Below are 19,891 nucleotides of genomic sequence, written 5' to 3' on the forward strand. Positions count from 1 at the left end.
GAAGTGTGGATGGATGGTTGTACTTTTTTTTTTTTTGCATTATCCTGTAGAAATAATGAAAACATTTGCTATCTCCTACCTATGTAACCTGATTCTGCGGCTAGATGGTAGAGTTACAAGTTATGTCTGGGAAACTACTTTGTGACTCCTGTGTAATTAGGTCTCAATAATCTATTTGGATAATCTGTACTGATCTAGTTAGCATACTTAAGAATTGTAGAATAATTTTAATGTCACTAACAAGCCAAATGTAATAAATGATAAATTTATTTTTAAAATGTAACTCTATAGGTTTGCATATATGTATTAAAAGGGCAGTATTTGTAAAAATTTTCTATTCAAATGAACACTTCTAACATAAAAAGGTAGCATGAAATATATAACTGGGTCCTTCACAAGGTAGCTACAAGATATATGAAAAATACATGTAGTAGGCCACAAGGTGCAAGTTGTCTGTTGGAGAGGATTTTACTTAAATTCTCCCGGTTAATTTCCAGGGATTAGCTCTATAGGGTTGGCGTCAAAAGTTTATATCAGAGACTCGCATGTAAGGTTGTATTGCACTGTTGTTCTGTGCAAATATCAACTATTTTGAAAAGCGTCGTAATGGAATGTAGAAAGAGCATGACCAGAGTCCCTCGAAGGATTAAGGAGTCTATAGACTGATGCTGAAGAACACTAGGCATGGAGGAACTACACTTCCAGCTAAAGATTGCTTTTTGAGATACTGAGCTGAGAACATTTCCTGAATCGGCTGCTGCTGGGGCTGATAGATGATGATGAAGAAGAAGAACACATCAGGAAGACCTCTATATCTTTTTGGAGGTTAGCAGACTGAAAGTGGCATCAATACAGCATTAATCTTTTCAAGAAGCTAACAGTTTACAGTGTTTGCAGATGTGGGGCCAGCTACGGATTTGAAATAGCTACTGGAACAGTTCCGTCAGTGTCACCTATGAGCCATAGCTCACATCAAGTCACAGGACATCAAGTCACAGGACAGAATCAACAGTGACAAGCAAGGTCTCAGAGCTCTTCTAGACGGCTGGCCACAAAGCAGTATTTACGGCCCCTCAGTGTTGCAACAGGAAGTGGGAAATTATAAACAAGGCGGATGGAAGAAGATTTCAGAATGAGAGCGTTCTGAAGGATAGCTTACCATAACAAATCTGTGCGCTCCGAGGAAGCCTAAGCAGGGGATGAAACACGCTCCCTCACTGCAATCTGCTGAATGTCGCTGCTCACAAGGCCGCCATGTCACCAGCTGGGTGGAGTGCTATGGGGGGGCTCAGATGCTACAGGCATATCTGCCAGCTGCTCCCAAGAAACCAGGCTGTGTGTGACTTGCCGAGTCTTGAAATAATAGTTGTATGAGCTTCATAGGGTTGCCATAACGGATGAACACACTCTAGGTTCCTTTAACCAGTAGAAGTGTATGAATTTATTCTCTAATTATTCAGGAATACAGCAGTCTGAACTCAAGGTGTTGGTAGCATGGGTTCCTTCTGAAGTCTCTCAGGGAAGAGCCATCCTGTGCTTCTTTCATAGCTTCTGGTGGCTACCAGCAACCCCTGGTGTCCTCTTCTCCTCCATGTCTCTATCTCTCACCTCTCTTTGTAAAGACACCAGTCATTTGGTTTAAGGCCTCCCTAAATCCAGGGTGATTTCATCTCGAGATTCTTAACTGATATTCTTTGCAGACATCCTATTGCCAAATAAGTCACATGCTGAAGTGCTTTGTGGCCATGGATTCGGGGGTGAGAGGGCTACTACCCAACTCCCTGTAGTCGTCCTTGTCCTCACTCCCATAACTGCATGCAAGTAGCACCAATCCCTCTGAGTGTCACGAAATGGTGAAGCAGTTACACAGATCGACATACATATGGAAAGCAGCTAGCATTACATCGTGAAATGTTTTGGTGTTTAAGGGTTATTGTTGGTGAGCTTCTGAAATACCCTTTTCTTTCATCATCGCATGCAAATACTAAAGCATTTAAAACTGAAATCCATCATATGCCTCTGAAGGTAAGGAATTTTCATTAACAAGCGGTGATAATTACAATAACCCCAATAAATAATTTCAGTGGGCAAAATAAAAAATGGGATCCCCTTGAGATTTTGGAGACGTTATATTATGGAGGAAGTTGTTACAGTCACAGAGTCTGAAGTTAGACCACTGGGGTGCAAACCCCACCTCTGCCCATTGCTGGAGGTGTAACTTTGGATGAGTTCCTTATCCCCATTGGGACTCAGTGTTCTTACCTGAAAACGGGAACAATAGTTGTATTTCATTCAGAGGTTTGTTGTAAGCTTATAGGTTAATATATGCAAATAAATAGTTGTATGTATATATGTGCAAATAGTTAATATGTGCAAATAGTTAAATTGTTGTATAGCACACCATAAGGACTATGTAAATATTCTCTGTATTTGCTGTAGTTGTAGCTGTTGTTTTTCAGTGATTCTTACTGACCCACAACTGCCTATTTCGTCAGTAATAATGCAGATAAACATGAGTCTCTGTGATAAGCAAGAGTCTCTGTGAATAATATAATTATGTCATTTTAACATGTATTCTCAATAGTTATTTGAACAGATCCCGACTGTGTCTTGCCTGAAACTTATGTAAGCTTTTGAATTTCGTGGATCTGTGTCATTGAAAAATTTATTTACTTTTCTAAAAATTAAAGAACGATATACACATAGGAAATTGTACATATCTTAAGTGCACAGCACAATGCATTTTCACTGGTTGAACATCCTAGCATAGGGAAAGGAATTTGGAAAATGAGTTCTACTTTCCTTCCTCTCCTGCAGCCTGAGTCACTATTTTTATTTCCTGTTTTAAACTTTGATAAAAAAGATTTCTTTTGAAAGAGGGCTTCTACTATTAAAAAGCAGTAAAAAGTAGCTAGGGTCCAACAACTCTTCAACAACTGGGAGCTTATTTTTTTCTGGAAACTTTTGCATGTCATTTAAAAAATAGATTTACTAGCTTGGAATTATTAAGGAATTAGTTAGTTGGAAATGTTTTCCATTTCCACATGAAAATGTGAAATACAAACGAACACTTAAGATAAAATGTTGTGGGATGCCTGGGTGGCTCAGCCGTTAGGCATCTGCTGTCAGTTCAGGTCATGATCCCAGCGTCCTGGGATGGAGCCCCACATTGGGCTCCCTGCTCAGTGGGAAGCCTGCTTCTCCCTCTCCCACTCCCCCGCTTGTGTTCCCACTCTCACGGTCTCTCTGTCAAATAAATTAAAAAAAAAAAAAAAAGATGTTGCAAGTGATAGAAACATCAAAAAAGATATTTCTTTGCCTACATAGAAAAACCTAAAGATAATAGGTTCTGGATAATCTTCCCCCCTCCCCTCAGAAGAGGTCATCTTCAGATATAGATTTAAACCGATCAGCAGTTGGACTCTTGTCATGTAAGCACATGTGTCCTGTTTCTCAGCCTGTCTGTCATACTATGTAAAGGAAAAAAGTATTAGTGCTCATTTGTGGTTTTGGGTATGTTTTGACCTTACAAGGAAAGAAGTCTTTCCAAAAAGTTGATTGAATTCTCACGGTGTAGCAAACAGGATGCTAGGCATTTGCATCAATAAGGATCAGACCTGAATTTGACAGTGAAAAAAATAAGATGGACGCCTTTGTTTTTTTACGAGCCATCTCATGAGTGCCTCCTCTGTCCAGGCACAATTTGGAAGACGGGATAGGGCTGTGAGCATAAAAGAAAAGTGTCTGCTCTAAGTTGATGTTTTATGGAACATCTGCCACAGGAAGAAGTGCACGTGTATTATGTCATATGGTGAGCTCTGGAATTCCAGGGCAGGGTTTTGTTTTTTTCCCCACAATTAAGGCTGAGTGGTCAGAGAAGTCCCCAGAAAGAAGGTGGCCTTTGCGAAAAAATGTGAAAGAAGTGGGAGGAGGAGGAAAGGCAATCTGGGTGTCAGAAGCATGCTAGTCAGTAGAGCCCTAGAGAAGTCCCAAGAGAGGCAGGTGAGACTGGAGCAGAGGGAGGGCATGAGAGATGAGGTCAGAAAGGTCACAGATTCTGTAAGACAGGACTCCTCGTTAGACAGATTTTGACTTTACTTTGGCGGGGGGGGGGGGGGCATTAGAAAGGTTTCGAGCAGAAGATTGACATCTGACTTGTATTTTCAAAGGATTGGTTTGGCTTCTGCTTTGGGGAAAAATCCAGAAGAACAATGGCAGAAGCAGTGAATCCACTTAGATGGTGTAAGGATCATCCAGGGAGGAAAGCATGTTTGCTGGGACCAGAAGGAGGGAGCAACAGCGGTGGGAAATATTCTGATTTTGAAGGTAGAACCAACAGGACTTTATGAGTGGGTGTGTTGGGTATAAGAGAAGGAGGAGTCATAACACAAATTGTTTACTGAGGTGTAGACGCAGATTCAAAGAGGAAAATGTGGCACGGCTTGGTGGCTCAGTGGGTTAAGCCTCTGCCTTTGGCTGGGGTCCATGATCTCAGGGTTCTGGGATGGAGCCCCACATCTAGCTCTCTGCTAAGCAGGGTCCCTGCTTTCCCCTCTCTCTGCCTGTCTCTCTACTTGTGATCTCTCTGTCTGTCAAATAAATAAATAAAATCTTAAAAAAAAAAAAAAACAAAGAGAAAGATGAGTTCCAATTTGAAAATGTGAGTTTAAGATGCCCATGAAATATTAAAGAAAGGTTCAATAGGCATTTGGCGTTCAGCGGAAGGATATGGGCTGGAGGAAAAATTTGCCATTTTTCAGGTCTAGAGATAATGCAGTCTAGGACATGTTAGGCTGCGTGGTCTCTTGTAGTCATATGCAGAAGTTTATCTTAAAATTTGCACATCGTCCAATCTGTATTTAATATTTACCATAGGATACAGTAGAAATGGTAACATCTCCCTCCCATACACATGCACACAAAAGCATTATCCTGAGGGAGTGTTTTGAATAACATGACAGTTGTCTCTAGGATGGACCTCTTTTGTGTCCCGTTTACTGTGATCTTGACCATCTTATTTTTAAGAAGGAATTTTCAAAATCTCATAAACATGGTCTGTTGAAGGGTTTGTTTTTACTACCACTACTGGTTTCTTTTTTCTTTAAGATTTTAAAAATTTATTTGACAGAAAGAAATTACAAGTGTAGAGAGAGGGGGAAGCAGGCTCTCTGCCCAACAGGGAGTCCAATGCAGGGCTTGATCCCAGGACCCTGAGATCAGGGCCTGAATCCAAGGCAGAGGCTTAACCCACTGAGCTACCCAGGCACTCCACTACTACTGGTTTCTAAAAAGCTGACTGACCTTTAACACTCTCTTCATGATTGTAGAGCACAAGGCTGCTTCTCTCCGCCAGATCGGAGAGCAGGGGAGGAAGTGGAGGGTTCAGAAAACCGACCTGAGCTAGGCCCTTGCACTGGGCTGCGTTCACCCTCTCACCTCTGCTTGCTTTCTACCTTTCCTCTTTCCAGGTTCCATAGTAGACATAGGCCATTCTCTAGCATGATGTTAAAAAAATAAAATAACCACAAAATTCTCATTGCATATAGTACAGTAAATTAGGAAATGCAAGTTAGGACAATTTAGTGTCAGGGGTCCCATCAAGAATGAGAACAATGAGAAGGAATGGAAGGAAGACAGCAGAGGAAGGCCAGGGCTTGATGAGGATAACTGACCCTTCATTCCCCACTGCTTCTTTCAGTTTACCTTTGTCTGTGGCGATTTGAGTTTGTGCTTTTCTGTCCTCCGGTTTCAGTTGTATGTTTTCTCAAAATAATCATGGGTCTCACAATGCTATTCTAGAACTTAGATTTTTGTTAGAGGCCCACTTAATGTGGAGGTTTTTAAAATTTGCTGAGGTTTTTATCCATCTTGTCTAAATTTATTTATTTATTTTTTTAACTTGCATTTATAAAATATTCTTAGAGTTTCATAAAATACCTTTATTTGATTGGGAGCCTGAAATGCCTTTTTTTTTTTTTTAAAGATTTAATTTATTTATTTGACAGACAGAGACCACAAGTAGGCAGAGAGAGAGGAGGAAGCAGGCTCCCTGCTGAGCAGAGCACCGGATGCAGGGCTCAATCCCAGGACCCTGAGATCATGACCTGAGCCAAAGGCAGAGGCTTTAACCCACTGAGCCACCCAGGTGCCCAGGAACCTGAAATGCTTTAATGCCTAGTTTGTTGCCCTCTCAAAACTACTGTGTTTATGAGTACAAAATGGTTCATTTAGGTTTGAATTGTTTAATGGTAATAAGTTGTGTAAGCCTTCTTTAAAGAGATCGCCTTTCCTGGAATGTTTTCATGATAGGTAAGAATGAATGTGACACTTCTTAGGATGCTTGTTATAAAATAATAACCAGCATCTCCAGGAGATATTCACAGAGGATTGTTATTTAACTGTAAAAATTACATAGGCCTACGTAATTTCTACTCTCCTTTCTTGAAATCTTAGCAAATGGCAGAGGCCATAGCATTACAGAAAGTCTATACTTTACTTTAAACTTAAACACTTATGGTTGTGACTTTTAACTTTTTTACTTAATACCTCTAATGCATAATTATCATAATGACAAGGCACTGAAGATAAATCTGTGTGCTGAATTTTAAGGTTTTAGATATTTACTCTATTAACCTCAAGAGGTGAAAGCTAAAGCCAAAATTCATTCCTTCAGCAAATATTTGAGTGTCTGCAGTATGTTATGTAATTGAAGATACAAAAATAAATAAAATATGGTATCTTCCCTCAAGGAATTTGTGGTCATTTGGGAGAGGAAGGCACACACAAAGATAAAAGTAATGGAGTGTAGTAATTGCAAAGATAGAGATAATTACCAGGTATGATGGGTGGGGAGGGCACCTCACTAGGGGGCCTAGCTAGATTTTTTTGACCCTTTTTATTATGTCTGAGTAGGATTGATCGAGGGGTGCAGTAGACAAGGCAAATAGACATTTTTTCCAGTGTCAGTACCGACAGAGTGCATGAAGAGGGGCTGGGGGGGAGGGAAACTAAAAAGCAGGGTGTCGTTCTAGAGTAAAATGTAGCAGCAGAGCAAGAAATAGTCAAGGCAGCTTGTGGGTGGATCTCAGATGTCCTGAAAGCAGTTTACTGGCTGACTTGAAGCCATGTTTAAATTAGTGTTTGGAAACTCCTAAGTGCAGTGTGGAGAAGGCAGAAACACAGTTCATGGTTCTGCTGTTCACCAGGATGCGGAGATTGCAGATTGGCGGTTGCCTAGGGGCTGATACACGTGACATCTGAGGTGACTGAGAGACATTCCATTGATTGAATATTAACTGAGTAAAATGCAAACGTGGAAAGTGCCCTTAAAATAATCTAGTCAACTCTGTTTGAGGACGGCTGTGTTTTGTTACTTACAAGTAATGGAAGAGAATAAAAAAGATTAATTTCTTGGTCAAGGAATGTGACAGTGTTGAAAGATAAAATTCATACACAGGTCACATACAAGGACACCAGTAAATTAACACTTCTTTGAGGGTGTACAATTTAAAACTCTGCTGTAGTTGGGATTTCTAGTACAAAAAAAAAAAAAAATATATATATATATATATATATATATATATATATATAATCACTGAGCTCAAAGAACTTGACAGTTACAAACAGTACAGTTAAAATTATGTTTGAAGATGTATAAAGGAATTATCTGTGGAAATAGAATTGCTGAAAAAGAAAGACACCGAAGAAGTTCTTATATATTCTTTGGTTTTCCCTGTTGGATGGCCCAGACATGATTAGCCTACAATTTGCTCACATCCTTCTCTCTCACAAGTGTGCTTTGGTCCTTACTTAAAAACCAGTGAAAGTTGGTTACTTACTCTTAAATCCTCTTAACCATAATGTACAAATAATGAAACCAGAGACAGCTGATGAAGCATAAATAATGGCTTAGTGGGGTTTCTAACTGTAGAGTAACTGCAAGAAGCATTTTTAAAGACAACTTGCTTACTCTTTATCACGTCACCATTAAATGTTTGAATATGCCCAAACAGTCCTAATATTTTATCCTTCCAATTAGCAACTTTCCCTTTTTAGAGTGACTTCTACAACACTGTTCCTGGCCTGATCACGATGATTCTTTTTACTTTTTCTCTGAGTCTGCTATTACTTCTTTCAGCCTTTAAGCTCTTCATTTCTTACTGAGTGCTAAGAGTAACACTGCATCATGCACTCTCTTAAAAAAAAAAAAAATTCTTTATCCTATGTTACCGCATTTGATCTTTTATGAAATGCTTATAAGCTAAAAATAGGAGGTAAGATTCTTCCCATTTCACTGATGTGAAAATAAAGCCAGTGAGAAATTGCTTCAAATCACAATGACCTGCTAGGAAACAAATAATTGGATCACTTCCTATAGGCTTCTTAGGCCTTTCTCTAATTGCCCTGGGAAGTGCTCATCACTCACCAGGATGGCTCTTCAGAGGGCAGCCCACATCGGGTTGTTAGACCCTTCTGAGCAGCACAACTCATGAATCAAAAAATTTACTTTTTTTTTTTTAAACACCACCTCACAGTCACTGGGGTTCTGCCTTTTCTCCAGACATGTACTTCTATATATCCAGGTGATATATTAGAAATACGTGTTTGGTCATTTTCCAGTTTCCTGGTATAGAGGACCTAAAACCTAGACTTTTTTAAGTGATAAAAATGTGTTTTGTATGCTAATGAGATGACTCGGGCAGATGGGGTAAGAGAGGAGGAACCTAGATAGCTCCAGGATGGGATGCTGGTCACCAGAGTCAACAAACATGTGATTAGAGGGTTAGAATTATCAGCCTACCGTCTGACCTCTGGGGGATGGGGAAGGGGGCTGGTGATAGAGTTGAGTCACCACTGACCAATGATTTGATCAGTTGTCTTCATGTCATGAAGCTTCAGTAAGAACTCTGGAACAGGGACACTGGGTATATTCATAGAAGCCATGGAAACTGTACTACCTCCCTACCCCCATTCTTTGCTGTATGCATACCTTCCCTTTGGCTGTTCCTGAATTGCATCCTTTATATTAAAACTGTAATAGATATAGTGCTTTCCTGAGTTCTGTAAGACACTAAATGACAGAAAATAAGTGGGAGGAGGGGCATGGAAATCCCTGACTCTAGCCAGTCCATCAAAGTGTGGGTTATGGGTGATCTCTAGGTCTTGGGTTTGTTTTCTGAAGTGAGGGCAGTCTGTTGAGGCTGAGGCCTTAAACTCCATGGAGTCTGCATTAACTCTAGGTACTTCCTGTCAGAATTGAAGTGGAAGATTACCCAACTGGTGTCCACAAATCAGAGAATTGATAGGATAGTTATTGAAACATTGTATTAGGTGTCGGGGGAAAAAAAAAAAAAAGGAAAGAAAGAATCCAACTGTGTTCCCTTCCAGTGTGTGTTCCCTATGTTCCCTTCCTTGCCTGGTGTTTTTTGTTACATTGGAGTTTCTTCGACTTTTATTCATCTTTTCTGTAGGTATTTCCCCAAAATGACATGTATGTGTAGTAAATTGGATTAGTGGACTAACGGTATTTTAAGTACGTGCCTTTGTTCCATGGTATATGAACACATTAAGTTGAAACATTCATTTAAAAATATGTTAGCATATCTATCTGTCATCCAGCCGTCCATCCAGAGTGCTTACATCTAGTCCCCTGAGTTTAGCCACATGTGGATTACTTGTGATTGCACGAAGCAAGATTATACAAAAAGACAGTCATTGTGTGAAAGCCACATCTGTGTATTTAAACACTGTTACTGGCAGATAGGTAGCAGTTGTAAAAATAAAATCTCTGGAGAGAAAAACAGTTAAAAATGAAGTCTGAAAAAGTCACTACTTTTAGTTGTTTGACTTTCACTCACTCAACTCTAGTTTTGTTATCTGTAAAATGGGGTAATAGCAATGTCAACTTCATGATCATCCCGTGAGGATTTTAAAAATTAATGGAATATCCCGAGGTGCCTGGGTGGCTCAGTTGGTTCGATGTCTGCCTTCAGCTCAGGTCATGATCCAAGGTCCTGGATCAAGTCTCGTATTGGGCTCCTTCCTCAGTGGGGGAGTGCGCTTCTCCTTCTCCCTCTGCCTTCTCTCTCCTTCTCTCTCTCCCATAAATAAATAAATCTTAAAAAAAAATTAATGGGAGAAGCTTAAGACAGGACCTCAGAACACTCAGTGTATTTTAGCCACTGCTGCTGTTATCCCTACTAATACAATTACAACTGTCACTACTACTGTTTTACTACTAATAAGCTTGTTTTGAACCTGATTTACAGCATAAAGTCGCTGTACAGCTTATAAATTGTTGTGAGCACATATTTATTAAAAATGATTTTACGTGTTTTTGAACTTGTATTTTTTTTTTTAAGATTTTATTTGACAGCACAAGTAGGCAGAGCAGCAGGCAGAAAGAGAGGGGGAAGCAGGCTCCCTGCTGAGCAGAGAGCCCAATGCGGGGCTCGATTCCAGGACCCTGGGATCATGACCTGAGCTGAAGGCAGAGGCTTAACCCACTGAGCCACCTAGGCGCTCTTGAACTTGTATTTTTTTTTTAAAGGTTTTATTTATTTGATAGAGATCACAAGTAAGCAGAGAGGCAAGCTGAGAGGGGTAGAGGGGAAGCAGGCTCCCTGCTGAGCAAAGAGGCTGATGCAGGGCTTGATCCCAGGACCCCAAGATCATGACCTGAGCCGAAGGCAGAGGCTTAACCCACTGAGCCACCCAGGCACCTCTGAACTTGTATTTATCTAATGAGGAGTTTCACAGTTGAAATATAAAAGTGACTGAATCACCTGTAAGATTTCTTGAGAAATGATAGAGGAAATGCTAATGAAATACTAGATAAGAGATCAAATAGACTAGGAGAGCAAAGGGAATCTCTTCTTGTAGTGCAGATACAGAACTTTGAAAGAAGCAAAAAAAAAAAAAAAAAAAAAAAGGAAATGAAAAGAGTAAATGAAACACCCCAGGCCTAATTAAATAGAGGTCTTGCTTGTGAATAATTGACAAACAGACATAAAATTGAAAGAGCAGAGCATAGCAACCATGTGTTACCATCATGAGCAATGTATAGCAAGATTTGGTTACTTGAGTTAAATAGATTGAATTAATTAATGCACTAAATGCTGTCATGATAGAAATATTTTATACACTCTTTTATTTGTGTTTTTGTCTTAAATGTAAGGCTGACAGAAAGGGGAAGCATGAGTAGCACAAAACTAATGAGAAAATATGCACCTAATGTAACTTCAAAATGGCTTCACTAGAGTGGGAGACAAAGGTTGAAGTATCATCGCTCCCGGCACAAACAGCTACTGTCTGTGGCTCTCGGAAGAGTTCATTCATTGGCCTCATTGAACATTGGCGCCGGGTGGCTCGATTGGTGACTCTTGTTTTCGTCTCAGGTCATGGTCTCAGAGTCCTAAGATGGGGCTCCCTGCTCAGCGGAGAATCTGCTTCTCTGCCCTTACCCCTGGCCCTTCCTCATGCACACCCTCCCTCTCTCTATTTCAAATGAATTAAAAACAACAACATTGTTTCTTCAAATTAGCCTGCCAAGTGATTTTACAACAAAATATGTAAAGATTTTATTAACAGCTAATTAATATGTTAGAATAGCTAATTAATATATTAGAATAACAAATGTTATTTTGTATACAGCAAATTTAAAAAACAAAACTCCATGTTCTCATGCAACTTTCTTTTTCATGCTTTCCTTCTATTCCATTTTATTGAACCAAGGCTATAAATGTGTATTTTTAAACTTTCCCATTTTGTTGGGCATTTAGGTTGCTATCAAAGATATTCCCATTCTTACAGGTGAAACCTGACTCTTGTCAATTTCTCAGGATTAATTGGAAGCCTAAACATAGTAGCATACTTAGAATTACTATATGCGGGGGGAGGAGTCAAGATGGCGGAGAAGTAGCAAGCTGAGACTGCTTCAGCTAGCCGGAGATCAGCTAGATACCTTATCTAAAGATTGCAAACACCTGAAAATCCATCGGCAGATCTAAGAGAAGAAAAACAGCAATTCTGGAAACAGAAAAACAACCACTTTCTGAAAGGTAGGACCGGTGGAGAAGTGAATCCAAAGCGACGGGAAGATAGACCCCGGGGGGAGGGGCCGGCTCCCGGCAAGCGGCGGAGCAACCGTGCACAAAATCAGGACTTTTAAAAGTCTGTTCCGCTGAGGGACATCGCTCCAGAGGCTAAACCGGGGCAAAGCCCACGCGGGGTCAGCGTGGCCTCAGGTCCCGCAGGGTCACAGAAGGATCGGGGGTGTCTGAGTGTCGCAGAGCTTGCGGGTATTGGAACGGGAAAGCCGGCTACAGAGACAGAGCCGACAGTAAGCTCACAGCTCCGTGTTACCTTGAACCGGTCGCAGGCTCGGTGAGCTCGGAGCGCGGCCGGAGGTCAGGCAGACGGGAGTAACTGGGCGCGGTTCTCTGAGCGTGCACTGAGGAGTGCGGCCCTGGGCTCTCGGCTCCTCCGGGCCGGACCAGGAGGCCGCCATTTGTATTCCCGTACTCTGGAACTCTACGGAAAGCGCTCAGGGAACAAAAGCTCCTGAAAGCAAACCCGAGCGGATTACTCACCCCGGCCCCGGGTAAGGGCGGTGTAATTCCGCCTGGGGCAAAGACACTTGAGAATCACTACAACAGGCCCCTCCCCCAGAAGATCAACAAGAAATCCAGCCAAGACCAAGTTCACCTACCAAGGAGTGCGGTTTCAATACCAAGGAGAGCAGCAGAATTCCAGAGGAGGAGAAAGCCAAGCACAGAACTCATGGCTTTTTTCCTGTGATTTTTTTTAGTCTTGCAGTTAATTTAATTTTTTCTTTTTCATTTTTTTTTTTTTTTTTCTCGCCTTCGGGTAAATTTTTTTTTTTAACTGTTACCTTTTTCTTTTTTAACGATTTTATACTAGTTTATCTAATATATATATTTTTTTCTTTTTTTACATTTTTCTTAGGTGTATTCTTTTTTTAAAAAATTCTTTTCTTTTCTTTCTTTTTTTTTTTTTTCTTTTCTTTTTTTTTTTTTTTTTTTTTTTTTTTTTCTTCCTTTTTGAACCTCTTTTTATCCCCTTTCTCCCCACTCACGATTTTGGATCTCTTCTAATTTGGTTAAAGCATATTTTCCTGGGGTTGTTGCCACCCTTTTAGTATTTTACTTGCCCCTTCATTTAGTCTTATCTGGACAAAATGACAAGACGTAAAAATTCAACACAAAAAAAAGAACAAGAGGCAGTACCGAAGGCTAGGGACCTAATCAATACAGACATCGGTAATATGTCAGATCTAGAGTTCAGAATGACAATTCTCAAGGTTCTAGCCGGGCTCGAAAAAGGCATGGAAGATATTAGAGAAACCCTCTCGAGAGATATAAAAGCCCTTTCTGGAGAAATAAAAGAACTAAAATCTAACCAAGGTGAAATCAAAAAAGCTATTAATGAGGTGCAATCAAAAATGGAGGCTCTCACTGCTAGGATAAATGAGGCAGAAGAAAGAATTAGTGATATAGAAAACCAAATGACAGAGAATAAAGAAGCTGAGCAAAAGAGGGACAAACAGCTACTGGACTACGAGGGGAGAATTCGAGAGATAAGTGACACCATAAGACGAAACAACATTAGAATAATTGGGATTCCAGAAGAAGAAGAAAGTGAGAGGGGAGCAGAAGGTATCCTGGAGAGAATTATTGGGGAGAATTTCCCCAATATGGCAAAGGGAACGAGCATCAAAATTCAGGAGGTTCAGAGAATGCCCCTCAAAATCAATAAGAATAGGCCCACACCCCGTCACCTAATAGTAAAATTTACAAGTCTCAATGACAAAGAGAAAATCCTGAAAGCAGCCCGGGAAAAGAAGTCTGTAACATACAATGGTAAAAATATTAGATTGGCAGCTGACTTATCCACAGAGACCTGGCAGGCCAGAAAGAGCTGGCATGATATTTTCAGAGCACTAAACGAGAAAAACATGCAGCCAAGAATACTATATCCAGCTAGGCTATCATTGAAAATAGAAGGAGAGATTAAAAGCTTCCAGGACAAACAACAACTGAAAGAATTTGCAAATACCAAACCAGCTCTACAGGAAATCTTGAAAGGGGTCCTCTAAGCAAAGAGAGAGCCTACAAGTGGTAGATCAGAAAGGAACAGAGACCATATACAGTAACAGTCACCTTACAGGCAATACAATGGCACTAAATTCATATCTCTCAATAGTTACCCTGAATGTGAATGGGCTAAATGCCCCTGTCAAAAGACACAGGGTATCAGAATGGATAAAAAAACAAAACCCATCTATATGTTGCCTCCAAGAAACACATTTTAAGCCCGAAGACACCACCAGATTTAAAGTGAGGGGGTGGAAAAGAATTTACCATGCTAATGGACATCAGAAGAAAGCAGGAGTGGCAATCCTTATATCAGATCAATTAGATTTTAAGCCAAAGACTATAATAAGAGATGAGGAAGGACACTATATCATACTCAAAGGGTCTGTCCAACAAGAAGATTTAACAATTTTAAATATCTATGCCCCCAACGTGGGAGCAGCCAACTATATAAACCAATTAATAACAAAATCAAAGAAACACATCAACAATAATACAATAATAGTAGGGGACTTTAACACTCCCCTCACTGAAATGGACAGGTCATCCAAGCAAAAGATCAGCAAGGAAATAAAGGCCTTAAACGACACACTGGACCAGATGGACATCACAGATATATTCAGAATATTTCACCCCAAAGCAACAGAATACACATTCTTCTCTAGTGCACATGGAACATTCTCTAGAATAGATCACATCCTCGGTCCTAAATCAGGACTCAACCGGTATCAAAAGATTAGGATCATTCCCTGCATATTTTCAGACCACAATGCTCTAAAGCTAGAACTCAACCACAAAAGGAAGTTTGGAAAGAACCCAAATACATGGAGACTAAACAGTATCCTTCTAAAGAATGAATGGGTCAACCGGGAAATTAAAGAAGAATTGAAAAAAATCATGGAAACAAATGATAATGAAAATACAACGGTTCAAAATCTGTGGGACACAACAAAGGCAGTCCTCAGAGGAAAATATATAGCGCTACAAGCCTTTCTCAAGAAACAAGAAAGGTCTCAGGTACACAACCTAACCCTACACCTAAAGGAGCTGGAGAAAGAACAAGAAAGAAACCCTAAGCCCAGCAGGAGAAGAGAAATCATAAAGATCAGAGCAGAAATCAATGAAATAGAATCCAAAAAAAACAATAGAACAAATCAACGAAACTAGGAGCTGGTTCTTTGAAAGAATTAATAAAATTGATAAACCCCTGGCCCGACTTATCAAAAAGAAAAGAGAAAGGACCCAAATAAATAAAATCATGAATGAAAGAGGAGAGATCACAACTAACACCAAAGAAATACAAACTATTATAAGAACATACTATGAGTAACTCTACAGCAATAAATTTGACAATCTGGAAGAAATGGATGCATTTCCTAGAAACATATAAACTACCACAACTGAGCCAGGAAGAAATAGAAAGCCTGAACAGACCCATAACCAGTAAGGAGATTTGAAACAGTCATTAAAAATCTCCAAACAAACAAAAGCCCAGGGCCAGACGGCTTCCCGGGGGAATTCTACCAAACATTTAAAGAAGAACTAATTCCTATTCTCCTGAAAACTGTTCCAAAAAATAGAAATGGAAGGAAAACTTCCAAACTCATTTTATGAGGCCAGCATCACCTTGATCCCAAAAACCAAACAAGGATCCCACCAAAAAAGAGAGCTATAGACCGATATCCTTGATGAACACAGATGCGAAAATACTCAACAAAATACTAGCCAATAGGATTCAACAGTACATTAAAAGGATTATTCACCACGACCAAGTGGGATTTATTCCAGGGCTGCAAGGTTGGTTCAACATCCGCAAATCAGTCAATGTGATACAACACATCAATAAAAGAAAGAACAAGAACCATATGATACTCTCAATAGATGCTGAAAAAGCATTTGACAAAGTACAAACATCCCTTCCTGATCAAAACTCTTCAAAGTGTAGGGATAGAGGGCACATACCTCAATATCATCAAAGCCATCTATGAAAAACCCACCGCAAATATCATTCTCAATGGAGAAAAACTGAAAGCTTTTCCGCTAAGGTCAGGAACACGGCAGGGATGTCCATTATCACCACTGCTATTCAACATCGTACTAGAGGTCCTAACCTCAGCAATCAGACAACAAAAGGAAATTTAAGGCATCCAAATCGGCAAAGAAGAAGTCAAATTATCACTCTTCGCAGATGATATGATACTATATGTGGAAAACCCAAAAGACTCCACTCCAAAACTGCTAGAACTTATACAGGAATTCAGTAAAGTGTCAGGATATAAAATCAATGCACAGAAATCAGTTGCATTTCTCTACACCAACAGCAAGACAGAAGAAAGAGATATTAAGGAGTCAATCCCATTTACAATTGCATCCAAAACCATAAGATACCTAGGAATAAACCTAACCAAAGAGACACAGAATCTATACTCAGAAAACTATAAAGTACTCATGAAAGAAATTGAGGAAGACACAAAGAAATGGAAAAATGTTCCATGCTCCTGGATTGGAAGAATAAATATTGTGAAAATGTCTATGCTACCTAAAGCAATCTACACATTTAATGCAATTCCTATCAAAGTACCATCCATCTTTTTCAAAGAAATGGAACAAATAATGCTAAAATTTATATGGAACCAGAAAAGACCTCGAATAGCCAAAGGGATATTGAAAAAGAAAGCCAACGTTGGTGGCATCACAATCCCGGACTTCAGGCTCTATTACAAAGCTGTCATCATCAAGACAGCATGGTACTGGCACAAAAACAGACACATAGATCAATGGAACAGAATAGAGAGCCCAGAAATAGACCCTCAAATCTATGGTCAACTAATCTTCGACAAAGCAGGAAAGAATGTCCAATGGAAAAAAGACAGCCTTTTCAATAAATGGTGCTGGGAAAATTGGACAGCCACATGCAGAAAAATGAAATTGGACCATTCCCTTACACCACACACAAAAATAGACTCAAAATGGATGAAGGACCTCAATGTACGAAAGGAATCCATCAAAATCCTTGAGGAGAACACGGGCAGCAACCTCTTCGACCTCTGCCGCCGCAGCAACATCTTCCTAGGAACAACGCCAAAGGCAAGGGAAGCAAGGGAAAAAATGAACTACTGGGATTTCATCAAGATCAAAAGCTTTTTGCACAGCAAAGGAAACAGTTTAACAAAATCAAAAGACAACTGACAGAATGGGAGAAGATATTTGCAAACGACATATCAGATAAAGGACTAGTGTCCAGAATCTATAAAGAACTTAGCAAACTCAACACCCAAAGAACAAATAATCCAATCAAGAAATGGGCAGAGGACATGAACAGACATTTCTGCAAAGAAGACATCCAGATGGCCAACAGACACATGAAAAAGTGCTCCATATCACTCGGCATCAGGGAAATACAAATCAAAACCACAATGAGATATCACCTCACACCAGTCAGAATGGCTAAAATCAACAAGTCAGGAAATGACAGATGCTGGCGAGGATGCGGAGAAAGGGGAACCCTCCTACACTGTTGGTGGGAATGCAAGCTGGTGCAGCCACTCTGGAAAACAGCATGGAGGTTCCTCAAAATGTTGAAAATAGAACTGCCCTATGACCCAGCAATTGCACTATTGGGTATTTACCCTAAAGATACAAATGTAGTGATCCAAAGGGGCACATGCACCCGAATGTTTATAGCAGCAATGTCCACAATAGCCAAACTATGGAAAGAACCTAGATGTCCATCAACAGATGAATGGATCAAGAAGATGTGGTATATATACACAATGGAATACTATGCAGCCATCAAAAGAAATGAAATCTTGCCATTTGCGACAACGTGGATGGAACTAGAGCGTATCATGCTTAGCGAAATAAGTCAAGCAGAGAAAGACAACTATCATATGATCTCCCTGATATGAGGAAGTGGTGATACAACATGGAGGCTTAAGTGTGTAGAAGAAGCATCAATGAAACAAGATGGGATTGGGAGGGAGACAAACCATAAGTGACTCTTAATCTCACAAAACAAACTGAGGGTTGCCGGGGGGAGGGGGTTTGGGAGAAGGGGGTGGGATTATAGACATTGGGGAGGGTATGTGATTTGGTGAGTGCTGTGAAGTGTGTAAACCTGTTGATTCACAGACCTGTACCCCTGGGGATAAAAATATATGTTTATCAAAAATAAAAAATTTAAAAAAAATAAAAAATAAAAAAAAATGGTAAAACTAAAAAAAAAAAAAAAAAAAAAAAAGAATTACTATATGCATTTTTTCATCATTATTTCATATAGTTCACAGTAATGGGAAGCAAAAGAAAAAAAGTTTTAACCAAAATTCATCTGAGCACCCAACCTTGGTTTGGGTCTCTATATCTTTATATATCATTATGTATCATTATATAATGATATAAATATATCATTTATGTATCATTAATTTTTTTCCTTGATGTCATCTGAAACTGTGCATAGAATTTAGGCAGTGATGACTCAGTGTCCTGCTTGGTGACCAGTACATTGTGATAGGGCCTTAGCGCCCCCCTGTATTTGTTCATGGGCACTGTGAGAGTAGCTCACAGTCAAAGGAGGAAAATTGTTCTTAGATAATAAACACACATTGTGCTCAGGGTACCAGTAAAGAAAAGGTGACAATTGTTCTACATGTTGCTAAAGTAGCTTGTGCTACCTTTTCATTCCCATTAGAGATTAGCTTGGACAACAGAACACTCTTTTCCACGTGCTCATTGTTCCCTGTCGAGAGATCCCGATTTCGAAAAATGTTAAAATTATGTTGAAATGGGCTTAAAGTTCAAGAGTCCGTATTTGCTCCTCTTTTTCTGAAGGGATTATTTTGTAGTGTTTATGGTGGTCAAGGGCTCTAATTTTAAGTAAAACTCTATTAAATGTGGTTTATTCCTGAGAGCATTTCCTAAATTTCATCTTATGTTTTTTTAAGTAGGAAATTTCCTTCATTTTTGCATTTGAAAACATAAAGGTTTAAAAAAATTAGTGAAATTTATCTTTAGTAGATTGTAAGGTTTTTCCACAAATGTTTTGGTGTTAAAGTGTTTTACCTTTTATATATTATAATTTTGTCCTTTCAAGGCATTTAATATACTCTCTTTTAGTCTCTGTAGAAACGCTGGAAAAGAATTTGAAGCAGATGGGAAGGCAGCTTCAACAGCTTGAGAAAGATTTGGAAACCTTTCCCCCTCCTGAGGACTTGCATGATAAGTTTGTGACAAAGATGTCCATATCCTTCTGATATCTAAATAACTTAAGTCACTAGTCTACTAGAGTTACAATTTATTTAATGTTGTAGGTATATTTGCATAACCAGTGGTTATTCTGTAGTGCCAAATAGCAGTTTAACTTTCGCCTTCTTGTGGGAAAATTTATCAGTGTCTTTGCCTATTATGAATAATACGGAAATGTGCTTTCAATTCTTTTTTAAATCAATTTGGATATTTTCTCTCATCTTTGTCCTTTCATTTGCCCTCTTTCTTTCTGATGTTCATGGTAAATTGAAAGGACGTTTTAGGAAGTTTGAATCTAACTCATTCTGTGATTTAGATGATTCTGAAATGTTTTAGGAAGGAAACAAAGGCTTTGTGAACTGGTATAACTAGTCAGCTTAATTTCATGGGTTGTTATACAACATTATCTCATGTTCCAGAAACTTTAATATTTCCTTTAGAAATACTGCCTAGTTCCAAAATGAAAATGGAATTTGTCGTGATCACTACTTGTATAGGTCTTCTCCAAACCGAAAATAAAATGTGTGTGTGTCTGT

At 39.5% G+C, this 19,891-nt stretch overlaps 1 protein-coding gene across 6 annotated transcripts in view; it reads left to right on the top strand.

The window, feature by feature from the left end:
• Nucleotides 1-19,891, top strand: part of DIAPH3 (diaphanous related formin 3) — a 499,636-nt gene that overhangs the window by 292,135 nt on the left and 187,610 nt on the right. For all 6 annotated transcript variants that reach the window (XM_013047223.2, XM_013047224.2, XM_004775321.3 and 3 more), the window contains one exon: nucleotides 19,227-19,351. In XM_013047223.2, coding sequence (XP_012902677.2) covers nucleotides 19,227-19,351 — 125 coding nt within the window. The remainder of the gene's footprint in view (nucleotides 1-19,226; nucleotides 19,352-19,891) is intronic.

The sequence above is a fragment of the Mustela putorius genome, unplaced genomic scaffold (genome assembly GCF_011764305.1).
Source record: "Mustela putorius furo isolate JIRA1106 unplaced genomic scaffold, ASM1176430v1.1 tig00000179_pilon_pilon_pilon, whole genome shotgun sequence".
In the NCBI taxonomy this organism is placed as follows: domain Eukaryota; kingdom Metazoa; phylum Chordata; class Mammalia; order Carnivora; family Mustelidae; genus Mustela; species Mustela putorius.